This window comes from Bubalus bubalis, chromosome X (genome assembly GCF_019923935.1).
Source record: "Bubalus bubalis isolate 160015118507 breed Murrah chromosome X, NDDB_SH_1, whole genome shotgun sequence".
Lineage (NCBI taxonomy): Eukaryota > Metazoa > Chordata > Mammalia > Artiodactyla > Bovidae > Bubalus > Bubalus bubalis.
Genome location: NC_059181.1, coordinates 125,449,056 through 125,474,325, shown reverse-complemented (window position 1 = coordinate 125,474,325; position 25,270 = coordinate 125,449,056). Strand labels below are relative to the sequence as shown.

The 25,270-nt window shown below is 37.2% G+C and overlaps 1 protein-coding gene across 6 annotated transcripts in view; it reads left to right on the top strand.

The window, feature by feature from the left end:
• KLHL13 (kelch like family member 13) overlaps window positions 1–25,270 on the top strand; it is a 199,100-nt gene that overhangs the window by 151,548 nt on the left and 22,282 nt on the right. For all 6 annotated transcript variants that reach the window (XM_025277347.3, XM_006050447.4, XM_006050452.4 and 3 more), the window contains 3 exons: window positions 6,528–6,669; window positions 24,296–24,428; window positions 24,975–25,171. In XM_025277347.3, coding sequence (XP_025133132.1) covers window positions 6,528–6,669; window positions 24,296–24,428; window positions 24,975–25,171 — 472 coding nt within the window. The remainder of the gene's footprint in view (window positions 1–6,527; window positions 6,670–24,295; window positions 24,429–24,974; window positions 25,172–25,270) is intronic.

The following is a 25,270-nucleotide window of genomic DNA, read 5'->3' as shown; positions in this document are numbered from 1 at the left end:
AAGTTCAAATCAGTTACCAGATTCATCGTGAGGCCTTAAACTCACTGAGCTTCAGTTTCCTGTCTTTAAAATGGGATTGTTACGAGGATTAAGCAGCACAGAGAACATGTCTGGCACACTGCCTAGTACACAGCAGGTGCTGGGTAGACAATCCTATTCGTATGTTAAAACTGACATCAGTTATTTATTAGTGTGATTTTATTCTAAATGTGACATACATTTGCATATAAAGAAACTTCTTTACTTTGGAAAATCACTTTAGAGTCTGACGCTATCACCTTGAACTTTTTCTCCTCTTTTGTGGGCTCTGGTATTGCTACAGCAGAAAAGAAAGCCTTGGAAAGTTTAGCAGCTATTTTATATCATCTGTGCTAAAGATTTCCATTAGTAGATTTATTGCAACCTGACAATAATGTACTTATGTCATTAAAAAATACAAATAACGAAAGCTTTATCTTTCTTGGCTTCTTTGAGGCAGGCATCTTCTTAAGAAGATACATTCTCCATAGTTTCTGAAATAGTGATTAATTTACACTTTCTTAAGAGGAATTGCTATGATGTTTATAACTTCCTTGTGCAGTGGTACCATAAATGATAATTTTAGTTGGGACATATCTTTAAATTTTTTAGGTTTTAAAGGTTTTTCTTTTAAAGAGAATACCAGGTTTATTATATATACATTAGCTTACTTCATGAATTGGAAAATTTCTGATTTTTAAAAATACTTTCTTTTTTTTCTTAATATCATTGAGTGTGTGTGCCTGCATATGATTCAGGTTTTGATGTGGTGGTGAAGGAGAGTTCTAAATTTTTGAGGTAGGAAGCTTATTAATATCTTTAGAATTCAATGCAGAATGCATATTTTGAATCTATAGAAAAATCAATGGGAAATGACTAATACCGTCTTAAGTTTTTAATTTATTTCTCATGGGGGAAGGAAATACCTTGATGGATTTAGCACTCAAATTCAAATGAGTGTGAGAACAGGTGGCTGAATTTTTCCCCCACCTGCCAATGCAACTTTATCACAAGAAATGTTTCATTTAGCAAATGCTGCTGCTAGCAGACACTTCTCTGTTTCAGAGCAGAAAAACAAATGGCGGGGGAGTTCTTCTTTGAAGAAAGCCTTTTTCTTGATTTTCTTTTTAAATTGTGAGTGTGAGAAATATGTATTTTATTTTTCTGGGGGATGGGTGGTGGAAAGCATGAGTCAGTGCCTTGATTAACCAACCTGACTTGTTGTGTTGTTATACCATTCATAACTTTTATTTTTGTTTTGTTATTGTTGCTGTACTTGCACACCAACCCAATGGCACTGACTTTCAATTATAATGATATTATTACTCTGGGAAATTGCAGTATTTGAATAAAACTTTTGACACCAACTCAGAAACCCCTGTTCTTTTGTTATAGTGCTGTTACATTATTAGAATTACATACATTGTTAGGCTTAATCACTTTGTAATGTAATAGTCACAAGCTATAAGAAGTGCTGTGAAACTGATTGGGAACTAAAGAGAGAAAAGCATTGATATACTTCTACCTTTCTAGTTTTTCTCTGATTCACTTATTTTTTTCCCTCAGAAATAAAAACAAGGAACAAGTTGACACCTGTTCTGATGGTCTTACATATATCCTATCAGCATGTTTTATTGAAATTGATGAGTGTTCTAAGACTATTTGAGGCTTTGGAGCCAAATGATGCAAATATGAGATACTCTTCCTATCCCCATATGACATACCAACAAACCTGACTGCTATTGTAAATTCTAAGTACGTGGTTCTTCACAGAACATCTACCAGACTGTTAGCTCTACAGAGTTATTCATTGTCAAAAACATATTTGAACCAGATTGACAGACCACTCTTGTTCTAGCCCACCTACTAGTAATACACAGTCCTTCACTGATATGGTGTTCAGTGAAAAAAAAAAAAGGATTTGTACATTTGATGAGTTTTAAATTTTCATTAAAAAATCCATTGAATAAACAGTGCCAAGCAGATGGCAAGGGCTTAATACGTGTTTGCACTAGCAATTTTGAGAATATATCTTCTCTACTCTTTAAGTGTACAGGTTTGCTTTAATTTGCATATTCTGGAATACTAATGAGGTTGGAGTTGAGCATTTTCTATCTGTTAATGATTTGTACCTATATATTTATGAATTGTGTCCTTACATCATTTACACCTGTTTCCCTTGGGGTAATTTTTTAAAATATGGATGGCTTTGAAACAGCATTACAGTGTTAGTGTCACCCTGCCAGCATGTGACAATTGCTTAGATTGTCTATTTCCTTTGTCTTCAAATAAGAGTGCAAAAAATGCCATAGTCTGTGTATGTTTGGTTTGACCACCTTTGTAATGCTTTTAATAAGATGATCAAACAGTACTTCTTTACCTAATGCTCTTCAAAAAAGTAATTGTTCCCTTTGAGCAAGTACAGTTGACTGAATCAAGCACAGTTTGTGGAAGATTGCTTTTGTGCTCTGTGGTTGGTCATTGTTTAGGAAATAAGATGTGTCCAGTGGTGGTGGGGTGGATGGGAAAGGTGTGGTAGTAATGTATAGACGTTATAAGAAAAAGATTGAATTTTTCAAAAGAAAGTTGATGAACACAATCTTACCCATGAATAATTGAACAGTTTTGATGAAGTGGGACTATTTGGACTGAGTTAGCTTAATTCTAAATTGGCATGTAAAAGTGAATCCAAATACCAATTGTTTTCTTTCTCCCCAAATAACAGTTGTTTTAAGCAGAGTTAGGAATGATTCTTATATGAGTTTGCAAAGAACAAAAGCCTGTGTGCATGCTAAGTCGCTTCAGTTGTGTCCGACAAAGAGTCTGACCCTATGGACTATAGCCCTCTAGGCTCCTCTATCCATGGGAAGAGGCAAGGATACTGGAATGGGTTGCTACACCCTCCTCCAGGGGATCTTCTGGACCCAGGGATCAAACCAGCGTCTCTTATGTCTCCTTATGTCTCTTATGTCTCCTTATGTCTCTTATGTCTCCTGCATTGGCAGGAAGGTTCTTTACCACTAGCGTAACCTAGGAAGCATAATTGTCTTATTAACTTCAAAGCTGTTATCTACTTATCTCCCATAAACAGTTGATTTTTCAGATTGATAGACTGGAGGAGAGCAGAGATATTCTATTATTAGGTAGTCTTAGAAGAGGTAGTGGTAATTAATAATTCCACTGTGTTTCTGACTGCTAGCATTACCTCATGGAGTTAACTCTCAGACTGAGAAGTTATTTAGAACATGAAATTTCTTTGGAAAAATTGTCCTGAGGAGGTTATGTCTCTCTGTCAGGGTTTCTCAACCTTGCCATTCTTGATATTTTTGCCTGAGTGCAACTTTGATGTGGAGACCTTTCTTGTGTGATGTAGGATGTTTCATAGTGTCTGACTAGATGAGAGGAGCAACCCCCGCCTCCACCTAGCGACCATGTAAAATGTGCCCAGACACGGCCAAGCATGGGCGTGGGGTGATGGGAGGCAAAAATCCCCTTGATTCCCCTCCCTCCACTGAGGGCCACTAGTCCCTGTATCGCTTCTAACCAATATAACTTGAAAAAAATAAGATTAAAAAATGTTATTTGTTCTTGGAATTACTCAGATAATCATTCCTTTAAGGATAGTTTGATGTAATTGTGACTTGGGGTTTGCAGAGAGGTTTCACCTCCTTGCAATGCTGAAGAACAATGCGCTTCACATCCAGTCAATAAACTTAATGAAAAGGAGATAGAAGAGAGTATTGAATCTGCTGAGGTTGACATGACATGTGGTGTTACTGATGCAGAAATAATAGGGAGTGTTGTGAATGTTAAAAAGTCAAAAGATGTTGATAAAAAGTCGTGAAGAAGATGATTTTAGTAAAGCCTTCTTTAGCTTTTGAAGTAATTAGTTAGAAAGCCAGACATATTATGTTGCCAAGAAAGGGCTGTATTTTCATATTCTGCCTTTCAATTTTAGGAGCAAGAGACCACTGACATGAAGCAAGTGGTTGTCTGCAGTTTATTCAAAAAAAGCAATTTCCAGGATGTGTCATAGGGGCAGTGCGGTTTCAGCTTTACTCCTGTCCTGTTTACATCTGTGGTTCTATAAAATGATAATTGATGATCCTTTAAAGCATTGCATGATAAATAAGTGTCTCTGGATTGACCCATAGAAATGATGATATATTAAACCTCTCATGTGCCAGGTTCTATGTCGGGAATACAGAAACTAGTGAAACATTCTGCTTGAATGTCCCATTATGTAAACCTGTGGCGGATTCATTTTGATATTTGGCAAATCTAATACAGTTATGTAAAGTTTAAAAATAAAATAAAATTTAAAAAAAAAAAAAAAAAAAAACTCAATATTCAGAAAACTAAAAAAAAAAAAAAAAAAAAAAAAAATAATCCTGGATGAATGGAATTTTTCTGATTAGGGATATCAGTTACCGTCATTCTATTTGCCACTTTTCCATTTGATTCTGTAATTATAAATGTCTGTCTGCAGAAACTGGTTAAAAGTATCTGTGAGTATGTGTAGGCTATATATCATGTATATAATTTAATTCTTTTAAAAAGCTTTTTCCGAAACTAGTGGAAAGCTATATTCATTTTTTATGCTTATTAAAATATTGTTCAAATTTTCCTCTTCTTTATTAAATATCCATGAGAGTTGAATAAAACATAGTTATATATTATTAATTCATTTTTTGGTTGTACTATGGCTCTAATATTGTTAAGAAGAAATGACATCACCCTAAAGGCCAAGATTTTTGCTAATTATTGCAGGATTTAAAGCCATTTGGTTGGTGTTGGAATTCAGAAAGCACAAACTTTATTAAAAGTATAGTCTTAAAACTTTTTTTCCTGTTAAAACTGATCAACGTAGACTATAGGCATGGTAGGGGGAAAGGTGAAATCTTTATGGTATTGGATAGACCCGAGTTAGAGAAACCAATACTACAACCTTCGGAAAGTTAGAAAGAAATAGGAAAAAGACAGAGTTCTGGCACTTGAAAATCCATTCTTCCTTCTTCCCTTCCTAATATCCATTTTAGCAGTCTATATCATGAATGCACAAACCCGTTCAGAGCCACAGGCTTCCCACTCTTAGGCAGGTGATTCAGAAACAATTAAAGCAATACATACCTAAGGAAACAGAAGTTGCCGAGTCTGAGGAATAATGAAAGGTTGTACATGATGGTCAGTTTTTAGTGTAACCTGAAGCCTTATAATTATTGTTTTGCCATTTTCTCTGTGAAACTAACTGACCTGTTGACTACAGGTTCTCTAATGCTTTTTATGGCCCCTGAAAAATTGCCAATGTGATGTATACACTTATTATTTTTATTATTTGTTTGTTCGGAAAGATGGAAAACCACAAAGCTGAAGGAAAGTGAAAGTGAAAGTTGCTCAGTCAGGTCCGACTCTTTGCAACCCCATGGACTATACAGTCCATGGAATTCTCCAGGCCAGAATATTGGAGCGGGTAGCCTTTCCCTTCTCCAAGGGATCTTCCAAACCCAGGGATCAAACTCAGGTCTCTTGCATTGCAGGTGTATTCTTTACCAACTGAGCTATCAGGGAAGCCCACATTGAAGGTATTTAGCTAAATAATCCCAAGTGATTATTTGGTGAGAGATACTCCCAAGACAAAGAAATTATTTCATGTGTAAAAATTTGGCTGTGCTCTGCAGCTTGTGGGATCTTAGTTCCCAATCAGGGATCGAACATGGGCTCTCAGCAGTGAAAGCACAGAGTCTTAACCACTGGGCCACCAGGGAATTCCCTCATGTGTAAAACTGTTTGTTCGGTTGGGGTTGATTAGAACTACAGTAACACGAGAGGAAGTAATGTATAGTATATCACAGTTAATCTTTGTTTTTTTATTTATGGGATCTTTGAAATTTGGAAACAGACTATATTTAGTTTCAGATCCTGGCCCAGTCACTTTACTAATTTTGTGACCTTAGGTAAGTAATTTTTAACCCTTCTGTGGCTCATTTTCCCTCCCCTTAATAAAAAGGAGATGATAGTAATATTATTGCAGTGGATTGCTTTGAGGATTATATGAGATCATGTGTGTAAATTTCTTGACAAGTATATACAGTGATTGTCCAATAAATGACAGGTATTATTTTTATTTCTAAAAGTAGATATTCCAAAAATTTTAACTGCAAATAATACAATTTGATGGTATTGCTACCTAAACAATCCCAGAGCAATAACTCTGGCACTGAAAAAACAAACGCTTTGTAATTATAGTTTTGAGTCAGCTGTTAGGTTGATTTCTTAGTTCTCATCTATCTCTTCTGATCTCAGAAGGCTTTTTACAAATATATATCTATTTCTTTTGTGATATAGAAGGATATGAGCCTAAAATACAATGCAACAGCATTCATGTGTGTTCCATAGTCAGATGATTGGCACATAATCAGATGAGTGAGTGTTTCTTTAAATCATCTATTATTGTGAATTATATGACATGTTTTCATTTGGTTTTCCTTCTGATTTAAAAACCTTTTCAGATCTCTAGTGGAAGAGGAAGACCAGCACATGAAATTGTCCCTTGGAAGCAGCGAAATGGGCCTCTCTTCCCATTTGCAGTCTTCCAAGGCCGGAACCACACGCATCTTTACCAGCAATACCCATAGTTCTGTGGTGTTACAGGTAAGTTCACTGTCCCTTTTACATTATTTACATAGCTTCAAAAACCACCCAGGGTTTTTATAGTGTGGGATGTCACAAGTGGGAGACGTTGTGCCTATGTGTAGACAAGGGGTTTATGGGAACCCTGTATACTTTTGCTGTGATCTTAAAACTGCTCTTATATTTTTTAATTTGTAAAAGTTATTTTATTTTATTTATTGGCTGTGCTGGGATATGGCATGTGGGATCTTAGTTCCCTGACCAGGTATCAAACCCACACCACTCTCACATTGGAAGTGCAGAATTTTGACTGCTGGACCACCAGGGAAGTCTAAAACTGCTCTTAAAAAATAAAGTTTACTAATTAAAAAAAAGTAAACAGAGGAGAAACCTTGAGGGGGGAAATTGTATGCCTTCCTGATGTTAAAAGATATTCTGAATCCACTGTTTATTTCGTTTGTGTAAGGGAGATTTTGCTCTCATGCTACTTTCTTACAGAATGTTGTATCTGGCAACGTTGGCTTTTCATTTTGTCTTCAGTTACGTTCAGTTCAGTCGCTCAGTCGTGTCCGACTCTCTGCAACCCCATGAATCACAGCACGCCAGGCCTCCCTGTCCATCACCAACTCCCGGAGTTCACTCAAACTCACGTCCATCTAGTTGGTGATGCCATCCAGCCGTCTCATCCTCTGTCGTCCCCTTCTCCTCCTGCCCCCAATCCCTCCCAGCATCAGAGTCTTTTCCAATGAGTCAACTCTTTGCATGTGGTGGCCAAAGTACTGGAGTTTCAGCTTTAGCATCATTCCTTCCAAAGAAATCCCAGGGCTGATCTCCTTCAGAATGGACTGGTTGGATCTCCTTGCAGTCTCAGGGACTCTCAAGAGTCTTCTCCAACACCACAGTTCAAAAGCATCCATTCTTCGGCGCTCAGCCTTCTTCACAGTCCAACTCTCACATCCATACATGACCACTGGAAAAACCATAGCCTTGACTAGATGGACCTTTGTTGGCAAAGTAATGTCTCTGCTTTTGAATATGCTATCTAGGTTGCTCATAACTTTTCTTCCAAGGAGTAAGCATCTTTTAATTTCATGTTGTCTTAGGAAGGGTAAATATCACAAAGCCCCCACATTAAATTTTCTAGTTCCTCACTCATAGCCTATTTTCCCATCACCTTTTATCATAGTTCTCGAGATTGTATTTATTTGGTGTCTCAGCTCACATTGACAATTGTGGATATAGGAGAAGGGTTGAGGGCTTCTGGAGGCAAACACACTGATACATGCAAGAAGTAATAACTGACATCAAAGGAAAGGACAGAAAAACAATAGAAAGCCAAAAGAACACCAAAAAGTGTGATATGGGGCTGTTTAATATAGGGATAGGCAGTCCAAGTACTTCTGAGTACTGTGGACACTCCTTGACCTCTGTGGGTGTTGCTGGCTTAGAGAACATAGTATAATGCTCGATGTCCATAAATTTCTTTTAGATATAGTTAAATTATATCAATCTTCTCAGCTTACTAAGGTAAGGAAAATAAATCCTTCTAAATATATTTGTAAAAGAAATCTCCCCAGATGAATTTCATGTATATCATTGAACCATCATGGTCAAGCAGTATGTAGTATAGTATTATAGCTTAATGAGAGAAGGAGGCTTGTACTTGCTATGTGGCCAATTAATGTCTCTGGGATTCATTTTTCTTATCTCTAAAATATGACTCGGGAAGCAGATTTCTAAATTTTCTTCAAGTTCCCATCTGTGATTCATTGAAATCTCATTTTCCCCGTGTTTCAGTTTCTAATGGGAGCTGGATTTTATGGTTCCTCATTCATCAATAGAAATGAGAGGGCCAGAAAGGAAAAAAGCTTCCCATCTCCCAGAATCTTAGGTTCTATGTAAATGGTTTAACTGTTGGTTTTACAAGAGTATGGGAGGAAGAGAATGAGAGGTCAAACAGGAAAAACATGAAAGGAAAAGGTTTTTTGGTTACATTAAAGTACTTTCTCTAAAGAAAAAGAGACTCACCCCCTCCACTATACTTCTGCCCTATCCATGACCATAGTCATGGATTAAAGCCCATTTTTGTGGTCCTGCTAATTTTAAAAATTTACTTTATATCAAATAGTGAAAGCCACTCCAGTATAGTCAAAAAGATTTAGAACAGTAGTCCTCAGATCTTATTCCATATCAGAATCACAAGGAGGAGGGCTCCTTAAACTGAGTATTGTGGCCCACCCCAGAGTTTTTGAATCAAAAACTCTCGAGATGGGAGCCAGCAATGTGCATTTCTAACAAGTTCCTAGGTGATGCTTTAAGTATGCTGAAAGAAGAGAATGCTGAAACATTAGAATCATAAGAGTCCTGACACTTGGCTGTGTCAGGTTTTAGCTCGGCCTTTGTTGGTCTAGGCTGGTGGTGGTAATGGAAATGTGAGAGTAACCCGAGAGTTTGTTCTTTCTTCAACTGATTTTTTCATGTGGTAATGTAGTGGTACTATTCCATATTGCTATTGAAAAACATTGTACGGTGTCTTTAAAAGTCTCACTAACTGAGATTTTTAAGTCCAAGTACTAGCAGGCACTGTTTTTTTTTTTTTTTTTTTTTTTTTTGGTGTCTAATCTTAGGTGTGTGGTTGTCAAGGGAACAAGCTAGAGAAGTGTTTAATGGGTAAATGTTATCATTGTTTTAGTAATCGCACAAGCTCCAGCTTCAAAAGGCATTGAAAGTAGATGTCAGGGGAATAGATCCGTGGGGAGAAACTATTTAAAGAAGTCTCACTCTGAAGGATACCCCAGTGCACAGCTGTAGTGGCAAGGACATGAATTTAGGCAAAAAGTAGAATCCGAGTTTTACCACTTACAGCTAGTTATGTGACTCTGGGAAAGTCTTTGTACTCTCTGGGCCAGTTTCCTTATCTGTAATGTGGGTAGTAGATGTGAAGATTAAATGCAACAAGTCATGGAACAGTAAAGTGCATAATAAATATCCATTTATTTCCCTTCCGTTTGAACCAAACAGTGAAGGTGTCAGAGGAAATGTCATTGATCAGAAGTGATGGGTGTACCAAATAAGGTGCCCATCTGGTTGGCTTGATCTGCTCTAGCAGATTATTTGTCTCCAGTAAATAGGCTCCAAGAAACAAGGCTGTTGAAGAAAGTGCCTGGAAATAATTTTGATACCTAATACACTTGGATTCCTAGAATCTTGAATAAATCCCAGGAGAATTCATGATTCTCATTTGTGTTAGCAGTGCAAAATACTTGTACTGAAGTAAGAACCAGGGTTTGCTTAAGTAGTAATTGATGAAATCAAGGATTATTTCACTTCCCTCACTCCTTTACTACTGCTACAGCTGTGGTGATTTTTCATGGACAATTTGCATCCTTTGGCCTCATGCTGTTATCTCAGGTTGTTAACATCTTTTAAACCCCATCCTATGGTGAGGGAACGCCAGAGGGTGAGATGGCTGGATGGCGTCACTGACTTGATGGACATGAGTCTGAGTGAACTCTGGGAGTTAGTGATAGAGGCCTGGCGTGCCGCGATTCACGGGGTTGCAAAGAGTCGGATACAACTGAGTGACTGAACTGAACTGAACTGATGGCGATTCATCAAATCATACCCTTCCTAATACCTTCACTTTTAAAAATAACAGCTTTAGGGAGATGTCATTCACCTATCATAAAATTCATCCCTTTCAAAAAGTCTACGATTCAATTGGGTTTTAGCATATTCACAAGGTTTGGCAAATATCACCACAGTCCATTATAGAACATTATTATCTGTATTATTACCTGTATCCATTAGCTGTCATTCCCCATCTACTCATAATCTCTTTCTTAACCTGTACCAATCATTAGTCTACTATATATCTCTATAGTTTTGCCTATTCAGAATATTTCACGTAAATGGAATTATATACCATGTAGTCTTTTGTGACTGGTTTCTTTTACTTAGAATGGTGTTTTCAAGGTTCCCCCACACTGTAGCATGCATCAGTACTTCTTTCTTTTTTACAACTAAATAATATTTCATTCTATGAATATACCACTTTTATAAAAATTCACTCATCCATTTATGGACATTTGGTTTGTTTCCACTTTGGGGCTATTGTGAATAATTATGCTATGAACATTCATGTACAAGTGTCTGCATGAACATGTTTTCATTTATCTTTTGTGTATATCTAAGAGCCTGGTTGGCTGCTGTCTATGGGGTCACACAGTCAGACACGACTGAAGCGACTTAGCAGCAGCAGCAGCAGCAAGAGTGGAATTGCTGGGTGATATATCATTCTATGATTAATCTGTTGAACAACTGCCAGAGTATTTTCTCAAGTGGCTGTGTTTTAAATTCCTTTTGGCATAGTATAAGGATCCCAATTTTCTCATGTTTTTGCCAACATGTGTTAGCTGTCTTTTTTATTATAGCCATACTAGAAGGTGTGAAGTGATATCTTATGGTTTTGATTTGTATTTTCCTGAGTGCTAATGATATTGAGCATCTTTTCACTTTTGCACTGGCCATTTGTATATCACCTGTGGAGAACTGTCTCTTCAGGTCAGTTCTCCATTTGTTAGTTGAGTTATTTATCTTTTCATTATTCAGTGGTAGGAGTTCTTTATATATTCTAGATACAAATCTCCTAGCAGATATATGATTTATAAATATTTTCTCCCAGCATCTTCAGTTTTGTGGTTCCTTGTTGGTCTTCCATAACTACTCTGCCAGTCTTCAGTTCTTTATCCATTCGACTATGTAATCTTTGCTACTGCTTTACCTTAGTAGAGTTAATGGGACAGATAGACAAGACAAATTTCTGGAAGACTTCTGATTTTTCATTATTCTCTAAACATATGTTATTCTTTCACACTTAAGTGTCTTTGCACTCATCCCTTCTCCCTGGAATACCTTAAGTACTTAACATTTTTTGGTCTGGTAAACCCTTATTTATTCATAATAATCCATCTTAAATGGTAAATTGTAAAACTGGAATTCCAGTTTTGGGCTGAACTCACATTCTGCCCACTACAGTTATACAGTGGGTAATCCTGCAGAGTGAACCATCTGAAAACAGTTTCTCCCCATGGATCTGTTCTTTTGAAAGCTAATTTCAATGCTGTTTAAAGCTGGAATTTGTGTAATCTAGGCAGAGTTAGTAGCTCCTTCTTTTACCCTCTGAGCCCATCAGTATCACCTACCAGTGAGATCCACAAGATCTAGAATCTAGTTTGTTTTCTCTGTCTGCCTATGATCTAGTACAGGGCACAGGGTAAATGCTTAATAAATGTAAATAAATTATAAGTATTGTTATTTATTATTAATATTATCATCATCATTGGAAGAGAATACATATAAAGGCCCTAGCCCAGTACCTGACACAGAGGAAGTACTCAATGCTTTTTGCCCAGTACCTGACACAGAGGAAGTACTCAATGCTTTTTATTGCTCTTATTGATAGTGCTATGGAATAAATGAATTTGGATAACACTTATAAATCACTTTCATATATACTTGCCTCATTAATACTTGAAGCAATTTTGTCAGGTAGAAAAGGCAAGAATTATTATCCCTATTTTATAGATTGGGAAACTGAAGCTCAGGGAGGTTAGAAAGCTTGCCCAAATTCACTTACCCACTAAGAGACAAAAACTAGGACTTGAACACAGGCTTTCTAAATGTAAACTTGTATGTTTTTCTAATCTTACTCTAAGCTCTGTTCTGTTTTTAAATATAATGTCTTTAAATATTGTTTTCACTCAATATAAGTATAAAAACATATATTAAAGGTTTAAAGATAATTTGGCATGAATGATACTGTAAAGATTTTGCTCTTAGTAGAAATCATAGAATTTACACAGAGTATCTTCATGCCTGCCTGCCCTTCTTCCTCTCTGTCAAACTAGGGATGGGAGGTGGGACCAGAGAGAAAAAAGTCAGTATCATTTTGGAAACTCTCCTGTTAGGACAAGAAGGCCATAACTAAAGTACCATGTTTCAGCTAGTGTAGTGTCAGTGTGTGCTAATCGTAGAATAGTTATCTAGGTGGAAACAAATAATTTCTTGATTGTTGACTATGCTTACTCAAGCCTATTAAGCTTGAAAATGCCTCTGTCCTCCAGATGTCTAGGCTGCTAATTAAGATTTTTTCGTAATAAGATTGGTGCCTATCAGATTGCTCTCCTCCATTTTATCTATTTATTTTCTCATCCAACTTTAGTTGCAAAGTCACTAAAAGATTTGATTGTATCATCTTAAGTTATTATCTATGTAATACAATGCTGAAGAAATGGGTTTTCTCAAGAACTTAAATTAACTTGTGCTGTTTTCCAGTGGGCTAACTTCATGAAATACTTCAGTTCACTTCAGTTCAGTTCAGTCGCTCAGTCGTGTCCTACTCTCTGCGACCCCATGAATTGTAGCACGCCAGGCCTCCCTGTCGATCACCAACTCCCGGAGTTCACCCAAACCCACATCCATCGAGTCGGTGATGCCATCCAGCCATCTCATCCTCTGTCGTCCCCTTCTCCTCCTGCCCCCAATCCCTCCCAGCATCAGAGTCCTTTCCAATGAGTCAACTCTTCGCATGAGGTGGCCAAAGTATTGGAGTTTCAGCTTTAGCATCATTCCTTCCAAAGAACACCCAGGACTGATCTCCTTTAGAATGGGCTGGTTGGATCTCCTTGCAGTCCAAGGGACTCTCAAGAGTCTTCTCCAACACCACAGTTCAAAAGCATCAATTCTTCGGCGCTCAGCTTTCTTCACAGTCCAACTCTCACATCCATACATGACTACTGGAAAAACCATAGCCTTGACTAGATGGACCCTTGTGGGCAAAGTAATGTCTCTGCTTTTGAATATGCTATCTAGGTTGGTCATAACTTTCCTTCCAAGGAGTAAACGTCTTTTAATTTCATGGCTGCAATCATCATCTGCAGTGATTTTGGAGCCCAAGAAAATAAAGTCTGCCACTGTTTCCATTGTTTCCCCATCTATTTGCCATGAAGTGATGGGACCAGATGCCATGATCTTCATTTTCTGAATGCTGAGCTTTAAGCCAACTTGTTCACTCTCCTCTTTCACTTTCATCAAGAGGCTTTTTAGTTCCTCTTCACTTTCTGCCATAAGGGTAGTGTCATCTGCATATCTGAGGTTATTGATATTTCTCCGGCAATCTTGATGAAATACTTACCCTAAAGTAAAAGTTTGGGTTGCTGGTTGTCATGTTAATGAACTATACCTTATTTAAAAGTTTTATGATCATAAGATAATCTTTAAAATATATTATTAACATAAGATAGACATAGTGATTTTAGAATGTTATATTTTATAAAAGAAGCACTTAAATAATTCAGATTGTTGAAGTTTTTATTAAAATGATGCTTTTTATTTCTTTATTTAAGTTTCCTGAATGTCAACTAGAATATAGAAAACTGAGTATATAGTTTTTCTTAGGGATAGTTTTTCAGGTACTCAGGTTAGGGTACAGTAGGTTATCTTGATACTTCCAGTTAAGTTTATATCTATAGTACATAAGTTAGATGAGAGTCTACCACCTTTCTTTTCAGACCACTTTAGTGTATTATTACCTTGAGTTTTCAAATGAGTTTCTTTGTTGTTTGTTATTTAGCATGTTTTAAGTGATAGAGAGGACTAGCACATACCAACTGAGAGTTAAATATGCTCAAGTACATAATTTCAATTTCTGATTGTTTGCTGCTAGGATATAAAAATACTGTTTGTTACTGATTATTCATCATCTATTTTGAGACCTTGAAGAACTGACTTAATAGTTCTAGAATTTTTTTTTGTGGATTCTGTAGGATTTTCTACATAGATAACCATTTTGCCTGTAAATATAGTTTTTTTCTTCCTTTCCAGTCTAATGCCTCTTATTTCTTTTACTTGCCTTATTGTACTAGGTAGAAACTCCATAAAAATGTTGAATAGAAGTGGTTAGAGTGTATGTTCTTGCTTTGTCCTAATAGTAGGGAGGCATGCAGTCATTCTTTCACCATTAAGTGTTATGTTAGGTATAGGTTTGAGGAAATTTCTTTCTGTTCCTAGTCTGCTGAGAGTTTTGTTTTTTATTTCAAATCATAAATCGATATTGGATTTTGTCAAATGCTTTTTTTGCACCTACTGAGATGATCTTATCATTTTTCTTTTTTAGTCTACTAATAATATGAATTAAATTAATTGACTTTTGCATGCTAAAGCAGCCATGCCTTATAGGAATAAACCCCACTTGGTCATAATGTATTATCCTTTTTATATATTTTTAAATTTGACTTGCCAGAATTTTAGGAATTTTTTCATCTGTGGTCATGAGAAATTTTGGTCATGGTTTTCTTTGATTATCTTTGGTTTTGGTAGGATAATGCTGCCCTTGTAGAATGAATTAGGACATGTTCCTTCTTAATTTTCTGGATCTGTTTTTGTAAAATTGGTGTTATTTCTTCCTTAAATGTAAAGTATAATTTACCAGTGAAAATTCAGTTTTATGGTGTGTGTATATATAACACATATACATATATATATATATATATATATATATATATAGCTACTTAGTTTATCTGAGTACTTAGAGAAATAATGAAAAATAAGGCTAAACAGTTGAGTTGGGGCCAGATTAATCTTTAAAGTCTTATATAATGATATAAAGCAGTGATAGAAAGCCATTAGCAGTTTTTAAACTCCAAGCAATTGTATATAATGAGAACAAAGTTTAATTAATCTGTTCCTTTTCTGTCCTCTGAATGAAATGAATAATGTCTCACAGAAACATGACTGTGGTGTTGCTTTGATCAAATATATTGCATTTACTTAAAGAGTGGAGTAAACGTATTCCTCAACCGTCTCTTCTTTTAGTTCCTTAATCTTTGTTCATAAAACATATTTAATGTTAATAATTTTTATTGCTCTTCTCAGGATGCATTTCCTTTTTATTCCCCTTCCTTTTCCAAATTGCACTGATCAAAGCTAGATAGACTATGCTAGTAAGTTATTTCCAATGCAGAATTTGGTGTAGAGATTTGGTTATCAGATTATTTTTTTTAATACCTGAGAGTATCAATCTAGCTATTTTCCCATAGTAGCATTATATTTAACTTGAAAGCTGTTGACATTCAAGCAACTTTTAGTATACATTATTTGTAACTTATCAGGTTTCTATAGTATGCTAAGTCACTTCAGTCGTGTCCGACTCTGTGGACCCCATAGACGGCAGCCCACCAGGCTTCCCCGTCCCTGGGATTCTCCAGGCAAGAACACTGGAGTGGGTTGCCATTTCCTTCTCCAATGCATGAAAGTGAAAAGTGAAAGTGAAGTCGCTCAGTCGCATCCGACCCTCAGCGACCCCATGGACTGCAGCCTTCCAGGCTCCTCCATCCATGGGATTTTCCAGGCAAGAGTACTGGAGTGGGGTGCCATTGTCTTCTCTGTTCTATAGTATAGATGTATAATATCAGCACATACCCTCCTCTGTTTTAATGTGACCATTTAAAAGTTTATCAAACTCATTTAAAAATGTCACTCCTTTAGGGTACGTACCTCCCTCTGTTTAATAGTATTTGAAGTTTTGATATGTTAGGTAAATTTACTACAGAGAAGAAAAAAATATATATACATATATATTCATTGTATTTATATATTTATATTCTGATTTTTTTAATTTCTTTTTTACTTGGACTATAGTTGCTTTACAATGTTGTGTTAGTTTCTACTGTACAACAAAGTGAATCGGTTATATGTATACAGATATCCTCCCACCTTGAGCCTCCCTCCGATCATCCCACCCCTCTGAGTCATCACAGAGACCGAAGTTGAGCTCCCCGTGCTATATAGTAGCTTCCCACTAGCTATCTGTTCTACACATGGTAGTGCATATATGTCAGTGCAACTATTTCAGTTCATCCCACCCTTTCCTCTCCACCCACAGCATGTCCACAAGTCCAGGAAAAACCTTTTTTTTAAAAGAACATCTTTTTAATGCTTATTTTTTCCCCAAAAGAATGTGAAGAAGAGATTTTAAAAAAGAAGATATGAGGATGTTTATAAAAGAGGGAAAGGGGAATAGAGAACAGGCCGCAATGCCCTCATAAATAGAACCCAAGGCCCAGAAAAAATAGGAAAAGACAGAACTAAAGGATTAAGCTAGAAAGAAGTTGAATTTAAAGCACTAGAAATAGTTTAAATACACTCTGAAAGACTAATTGGAAATTTTGAGCAATTTTGTATAAAACAGACCTGTATCTGTGTATCATGGACTACTAGCATGTGGAAATAGGCAAAAATGTTTATAGAATTCTGGCTAGAGGAATAAGTACAGATTTGGTGGGAGAAAATGATTTTATAATAAAAGGATAGATTTTAAGTATTCAAGGTATTTTCATGAATCTATATAACCTCAGATATGCAGATGACACCACCCTTATGGCAGAAAGTGAAGAGGAACTAAAAAGCCTCTTGATGAAAGTGAAAGTAGAGAGTGAAAAAGTTGGCTTAAAGCTCAACATTCAGAAAACGAAGATCATGGCATCTGGTCCCATCACTTCATGGGAAATAGATGGGGAAACAGTGGAAACAGTGTCAGACTTTATTTTTGGGGCTCCAAAATCACTGCAGATGGTGACTGCAGCCATGAAATTAAATGACGCTTACTCCTTGGAAGGAAAGTTATGTCTAGCCTAGATAGCATATTCAAAAGCAGAGACATTACTTTGCCAACAAAGGTCCGTCTAGTCAAGGCTATGGTTTTTCCAGTGGTCATGTATGGATGTGAGATTTGGACTGTGAAGAAGGCTGAGTGCCGAAGAATTGATGCTTTTGAACTATGGTGTTGGAGAAGACTCTTGAGAGTCCCTTGGACTGCAAGGAGTTCCAACCAGTCCATTCTGAAGGAGATCAGCCCTGGGATTTCTTTGGAAGGAATGATGCTAAAGCTGAAACTCCAATACTTTGGCCACCTCATGCGAAGAGTTGACTCATTGGAAAAGACTCTGATGCTGGGAGGGATTGGGGACAGGAGGAGAAGGGGACGACAGAGGATGAGATGGCTGGATGGCATCACCGACTCGATGGACGTGAGTCTGAGTGAACTCCGGGAGTTGGTGATGGACAGAGAGGTCTGGTGTGCTGTGATTCATGGGGTCGCAAAGAGTCAGACATGACTGAGCGACTAAACTGAACTGAACTGAACTGATATGCGTGAAAGTAAAAGTAGATATATAGAAGGCAGATGAAAATTGTGAAAGACAATGATGCAAGCTTCTTTTAAGTGTACATTCTTCACAAGATTAGAGTATAAAAGTTGTTTAGAGAAATGACTGTCTACTTCTATACAACAAAATATGTTGTAGAGGAACTTTAGTCTTTTTCCCTTTAGACAAAGCTGGGATAATACAGATAACAACATGCAAACAAGATATTTAGATCTGTATGAAAACAATCCGAATTGACAGATCCTATTTGGATGAGGATAGCAATAACTAACCAGACAATGCTCAGTCGTGTCCGACTCTTTGCGACCCCATGGACTGTAGGCACTGGAGTCAGTTGCCATGCCATGTCCATGGGATTTTCCAGGCAATAGTACTGGAGTGGATTGCCATTTCCTTCTCCAACGGATCTTCCCAACCCAGGGATTGAAACCAGGTCTCCCGCATCATAGACAGACACTTTACCATCTGAGCCACAAGGGAAGTGAGGATAGCAATAATCAGGAATAAAGTTAGCAAATATGGAATTGGATAGGGGGACTATTTGTGCATCTGAAAATAAAGGTTATGAGATATATACATTAGGAAACTACATGCAGTGAAAACAAATGCAAAAACCTCTCAAAAGCAATTTGCCAAAGGTAGATAAGTTAAACTTAGAATAGAAAATACTCAGAATGTGATAAAAGTGGTCTAGGAGCCTCAGCTTCCTTTCTTTAGTGCTGCCAGATTATACTAAGAATAGTTAGAGGATCATTTTTAAGAGTGCAAAAGGAAGCAAAATGATCAGATTTGTGAAGAGGGTAAAAGCTCCTGGGGTCTTAGCTGAACTGTCCAGATTTTGAGGATTGAGTGCAAAGCTCAGCAAGCAGTTTTGATGGAATATGGACCAAATGAGAAATGATGCAGGTAATGGTAAAGGAAACATTAGCCATGCCTTTTTTCAGAGGGGAAAAAAAAGAACAATAAATAACAGGAAAGGGACTTTCCTGGTGTTCCAGTGGCAAAGACTCTGAGCTCCCAATGCAGGGGACCTGGGTTCGATCCTAGATTGGGGAACTAAGATCCACGTGGCACAATGAAGAGTTCCCATGCCCCAACAAACTGAAGATCCTGTATGCTGCAACAAAGACTTGGCACAGTCAAATAAATAAATATGTTTTTTACAGTAGTAGGAACAAAACCTACTGACATTACTCAATTCCCAGTATAAAATATTTGTAGGAATATTTTAAAGGCAGGAGGGCCAGGAAATGAGCCAAGAAGGATTTTGGATTTTGAGGTGGGGAAGAAAATAACTGATTAGATACAACCACTGCTTTTGACTGAATAAGCCATGATTGCCTTTCAAAGATATTATCTACATACATCTTAGAGAAGAAAATTCAAAAGTTACCTGAATAAAAATAAAGGTGACATACTGTACGTAGTCTCATCTAATGGACATCTTGACATCTCTCTTTTTTGACATTGCCCAAGGTATGGTAAATCTTCCAAGATAAAACCATATGCTTTAACTTGCCAGTAGTTATTAAAACTTTCAAAGTATATATTCTTCAAACCAGCAATTCCATTTCTAAAAATATCTCCCACAGATCTACTTATAAGTAAGTATAGGTACAAGGCAGTTTATTGCAATATTGCTTGTGATAGCAAAAGTTGAGAGATATTTGAGTCTCTCAAGTGAGGAATGGATGAGTAATTGTGGTTGGCCCCACACCCCACACCCCAAGAAACACCTGGGGTAACAGGCAAATTTGGCCTTGGAATACGGAATGAAGCAGGGCAAAGGCTAATAGAGTTTTGCCAAGAGAACGCACTAGTCATAGCAAACACCCTCTTCCAACCACACAAGAGAAGACTCCACACATGGACATCACCAGATGGTCAACACCAAAATCAGATTGATTATATCTTTGCAGCCAAAGATGGAGAAGCTCTATACAGTCAGCAAAAACAAGACTGGGAGCTGACTGGCTCAGATCATGAACTCCTTATTGCCAAATTTAGACTTAAATTAAAGAAAGTAGGGAAAACCACTAGACCATTCAGGTATGACCTAATGATTATACAGGGGAAGTGAGAAATAGATTTAGGGGACAAGATCTGATAGACACTCTGTCTATGCCTGATGAACTATGGACAGAGGTTCATGACATTGTACAGAGGACAGGGATCAAGACCATCCCCATGGAAAAGAAATGCAAAAAAGCAAAATGGCTATCTGAGGAGGCCTTACAAATAGCTGTGAAAAGAAGAGAAGCAAAAAGCAAAGGAGAAAAGGAAAGATATAAGCATCTGAATGCAGAGTGCCAAAGAATAGCAAGGAGAGATAAGAAGCCTTCCTCAGCAATCAATGCAAAGAAATAGAGGAAAACAACAGAATGGGAAAGACTAGAGATGTCTTCAAGAAAATTGGATACCAAGGGAACATTTCATGCAAAGATGGGCTCGATGAAGGACAGAAATGATATGGACCTAACAGAAGCAGAAGATATTAAGAAGAGGTGGCAAGAATACACAGGAGAAGTGTACAAAAAAGAGCTTCACGACCCAGATAATCACGATGGTGTGAGCACTCACTTAGAGCCAGACATCCTGGAATGTGGGCCTTAGAAAGCATCACTACGAACAAAGCTAGTGGAAGTGATGGAATTCCAGTTGAGCTATTTCAAATCCTGAAAGATGATGCTGTGAAAGTGCTGCACTCAATATGCCAGCAAATTTGGAAAACTCAGCAGTGGCCACAGGACTGGAAAAGGTCAGTTTTCATTCCAATCCCAAAGAAAGGCAATGCCAAAGAATGCTCAAACTACCGCACAATTGCACTCATCTCACAAGCTAGTAAAGTAATGCTCAAAATTCTCCAAGCCAGGCTTCAGCAGTACGTGAACCATGAATTTTCAAATGTTCAAGCTGGTTTTAGAAAAGGCAGAGGAACCAGAGATCAAATTGCCAACATCCGCTGGATCATGGAAAAAGCAAGAGAGTTCCAGAAAAACATCTATTTCTGCTTTATTGGCTATGCCAAAGCCTTTAACTGTGTGGATCACAATAAACTGTGGAAAATTCTGAAAGAGATGGGAATACCATACCACCTGACCTGCCTCTTGAGAAACCTATATTCAGGTCAGGAAGCAACAGTTAAAACTGGACATGGAACAACAGACTGGTTCCAAATAGGAAAAGGAGTATGTCAAGGCTGTATATTGTCACCCTGCTTATTTAACTTCTATGCAGAGTACATCATGAGAAACGCTGGGCTGGAAGAAGCACAAGCTGGAATCAAGATCGCCAGGAGAAATATCAATAACCTCAGATATGCAGATGACACCACCCTTATGGCAGAAAGTGAAGAAGAACTAAAAAGCCTCTTGATGAAAGTGAAAGAGAAGAGTGAAAAAGTTGGCTTAAAGCTCAACATTCAGAAAACTAAGATCATGGCATCTGGTCCCATCACTTCATGGGAAATAGATGGAGAAACAGTGGAAACAGTGTCAGACTTTGTTTCCTTGGGCTCCAAAATCACGGCAGATGGTGACTGCAGCCATGAAATGAAAAGACGTTTACTCCTTGGAAGGAAAGTTATGACCAACCTAGATGGCATATTCAAAAGCAGAGACGTTACTTTGCCAACAAAGGTCTGTCTAGTCAAGGCTATGGTTTTTCAAGTGGTCATGTGTGGATGTGAGATTTGGACTGTGAAGAAAGCTGAGTGCCGAAGAATTGATGCTTTTGAACTGTGGTGTTGGAGAAGACTCTTGAGAGTCCCTTGGACTGCAAGGAGATCCAACCAGCCCATTCTAAAGAAGATCAGTCCTGGGTGTTCATTGGAAGGACTGATGCTAAAGCTGAAACTCCAATACTTTGGCCACCTCATGTGAAGAGTTGACTCATTGGAAAAGACTCTGATGCTGGGAGGGATTGGGGGCAGGAGGAGAAAGGGACAATAGAGGATGAGATGGCTGGATGGCATCACTGACTCGATGGACATGAGTTTCAGTGAACTCCAGGAGTTGGTGATGGACAGGGAGGCCTGGCGTGCTGCAGTTCATGGGGTAGTAAAGAGTCGGACACGACTGACTGACTGAACTGAACTGAACCACACTCATGAAATTCTGTGCATCCACTAAAAAGAATAGATTTGTGTGTATTGAGACACAGAGCTGTCCATGTTATGTGCTCAGGTGAATTTTTAAAATGCATAATAGTACATATAGTATCCTACTCTTAAAAATACAAGCAAAAGGTAGATTATGTATACGTGTAGAAAGAGACCTGGAAGTATATATGCTAAACTGTTATCAGAAGTTAGTCTTAGTAAGTAGAAGAGGTGGACTTTTGGTTTTCAGTTGTCCTTTTGTATTTTTATCACAAGGATATATTTAAATTTTTGAAATCTGAAATTTATCTGAAGGAGAAAAAAGCCAAGCCCTTGGAAGCCAAACTTTTCAGCCTAAACCCTGATTCAGTTCCTCTTCTCTCATCTTAACCTTTGTAGTTTACCACAAGTGAGAACTATAGGTCCAATTCATTTTATTATTGAGAGTAGGTTCACAAATAAAGTTCTTAGTTTCTAGTTAGCTTGTTACAAAATTCAGGTTCTACATGTTGATTTTTTTTTTTTTTTTTAATACCAAGTTACGGCATCTGGGTAAAGTCTGGCTTATTTGTTCAAGCATTTGCTGAACATTTGTGAAGTCCCCATGGTGTGCCAAGCACTGGGGAATTCAGACATCCTAGTCTTCTACCTGATGGTTCCCTCCTCTTCAGTTTCAGCCCCAGTGGTTGCGTTTAGGACTTTCCAGTGCTCATATGCTCATTTATGTTTAAAAGGCGATCCACTTAAACTTAATTGCAATTAAGTTGCAATAGTTCACACACTGTATGTGAATTTTCACCACTTTTTACCTTCTGCATGTAAATATTTCCCTAAAATGGACATCTCTTTTTAACCTCTACTTTTGTAAATAACAGGGATGGGAGATGATTTAGCAATGGAAAATATTGAGGGGGCATTGGGGGAGAATGTTTGCATTTACAATGGAAAGGGGATATTTGTGAAAGAGTTGATATTTGTGAGCAAAAACATATGTCAATCACTGTTGGAGAGCAAAAAATATGATACATAATCCTGTTCCAAAGTATATGTATAATGTATAAATATTTTTAGAATTAAAATATTTATATCTCTCTCCAGAGAGAAAGTGGCTGGATCATATTATCTCTTTGAAGTTCTAATTCTGTAGATTCAAGCATTTTCTTTAGAAAGCCATTTAAAAATTATGATGAGAAGATGTTTGGACTAAGATTTATATTATACATATGTGCAGGATCGATATTTCTGAAACTGCATTCTTCAGTATGTTGTGCCTTCTGCTTCTTAAATCCGTGAATCACAACTTTAAATAAAAGTTTTATGTGGGGTCATTAAAATATGAAGGGGATAGAATAATTCTGCTGTTAGTTTTTATTATATTATTTGAAAGTAATTTGTGTGAGTATCTTCATGATTTTTTATAAGAGTACGTTTCCATTTTTGAAACTACAGACTCCATCTTGAAAAATTTTCATTTTGCGCTTCATTGTTAAATTGTATATTATCTTCTTTTTATGCATTTCACCAGCCTATTATAATCTTACAGTGTTTTATTCTTCCCAGAGTAGACCAAGGGAACAGCTGCCTGCTTATTATTGGTTGGGCTCTTCAAGGAGTGGGTGGTGGAGCTAATCAACAGGCATTCTTATCAGCTGAGCCGTCTCTCTCCTCTGAACTGTGGGTGTCAGCCTATTAATTCTCCACTAAACTTTAAGCATTTGGGGACAATTATGTCTCACGTTGGAGCTCCCTGGGCACTTTTTTCCAGAGATAATTAAATTTAAAACTTGAAAGATAATTGATCAAGCAGGAGCAAGTATATCAAATACTAGTATCAAATACTGAATATAAGGATGTCTAATACAGTTCCTTGTTTTGTAAGAGGTGGAATAATCTAGTTGGCAGAAAGCAACTCCTATTTTGCAGTTAGCGCAGATGTTCTGGACCTTTCTTTTTTCAAACAACAAAAATAAGCAAGTGAAAACCAAGAATAAAAGAACTATATATTATAAAATATATTATTATGGAAAGGAATGGTAGTATAACACCCTAATTCTGCACATGGGAAAATGAAAGTGTACATGGTAGTTTTTTTCAGAATAATAAAAGCCAATGGTTGTATAAATAAGTGAACATATATGCTCTTTTCCTTATTTGTTCTTTATTGTCACATATCAAGTAAGCTGTTCAGTTTTTTTTCTTCTGAGTCATTATTCTACTGGCTTTATGTTCCATAGACATTAATATGTCAAGAGAATTTTAGCACACAGAAACTTGTGTTCCCATTTTACCTTGATGAGTGGCTCATCTCATGTTCTTCTTGTAGGGATTTGACCAGCTCCGACTTGAAGGATTGCTCTGTGACGTGACCCTAATGCCAGGGGACACAGATGATGCCTTCCCTGTGCACAGAGTCATGATGGCCTCTGCTAGTGATTATTTCAAGGCTATGTTCACAGGTAGCTTGCCTTCTAAACTCTACCTTCATATTAGAACAATAAGAAAAATACGTGTTTAAATCTTTTCATTGCTAGAGGAAGATTCAGTGCTTTTGTTCCGTGTCTTTACAAGAAGAGTTTAAAAAGAATAGACACCCAGTATGTGTGTTTGTGGGTGGTGCTTTTCTAACTTGGAAAATGGATATAGCTTTTTTATACCTCCGTCTACCTTTATTTCATAGCTTTGCTTTTCCAGACACATATCTGAATGGGCCATCAGAGACTAATACAATGTCACTAGTACAATCTCTAATCCATCAAAAGATCTGAAGTGCCAGGAGAACATTTTGGAGGCACTTGCATCATATACCACCTCCATTAGTATAGAGATATTCCTTTTTAAGTACTCTCTTTTAACTGTAAAATATGCAGAAGCTTGACTCAGATACGAATGCTTACACAGAATAAAATTTTCCCTGATTTTATTGCATCTAATTAGCAACAGAAGTGAGTTTGACCTTAATTAAATTATCCACCTTCATTTAATTGAGTGTCTTTTTATTTAAGGTGGGATGAAAGAACAAGATTTAATGTGCATTAAGCTTCATGGCGTGAGCAAAGTCGGTTTAAGGAAAATTATTGACTTCATTTACACTGCAAAGCTTTCTCTTAATATGGACAACCTTCAAGACACACTGGAAGCTGCCAGTTTTCTACAGATTCTGCCGGTTTTGGACTTCTGCAAAGTATTTCTCATATCTGGGGTAAGACATTTTCAAATCAAATCTTTTCCTGTAATGGATAGTATTGTGGCCTGAAACTAACTGGCCTTTAGAGAGAGGTGTCATCTAGTGTATGGTTTG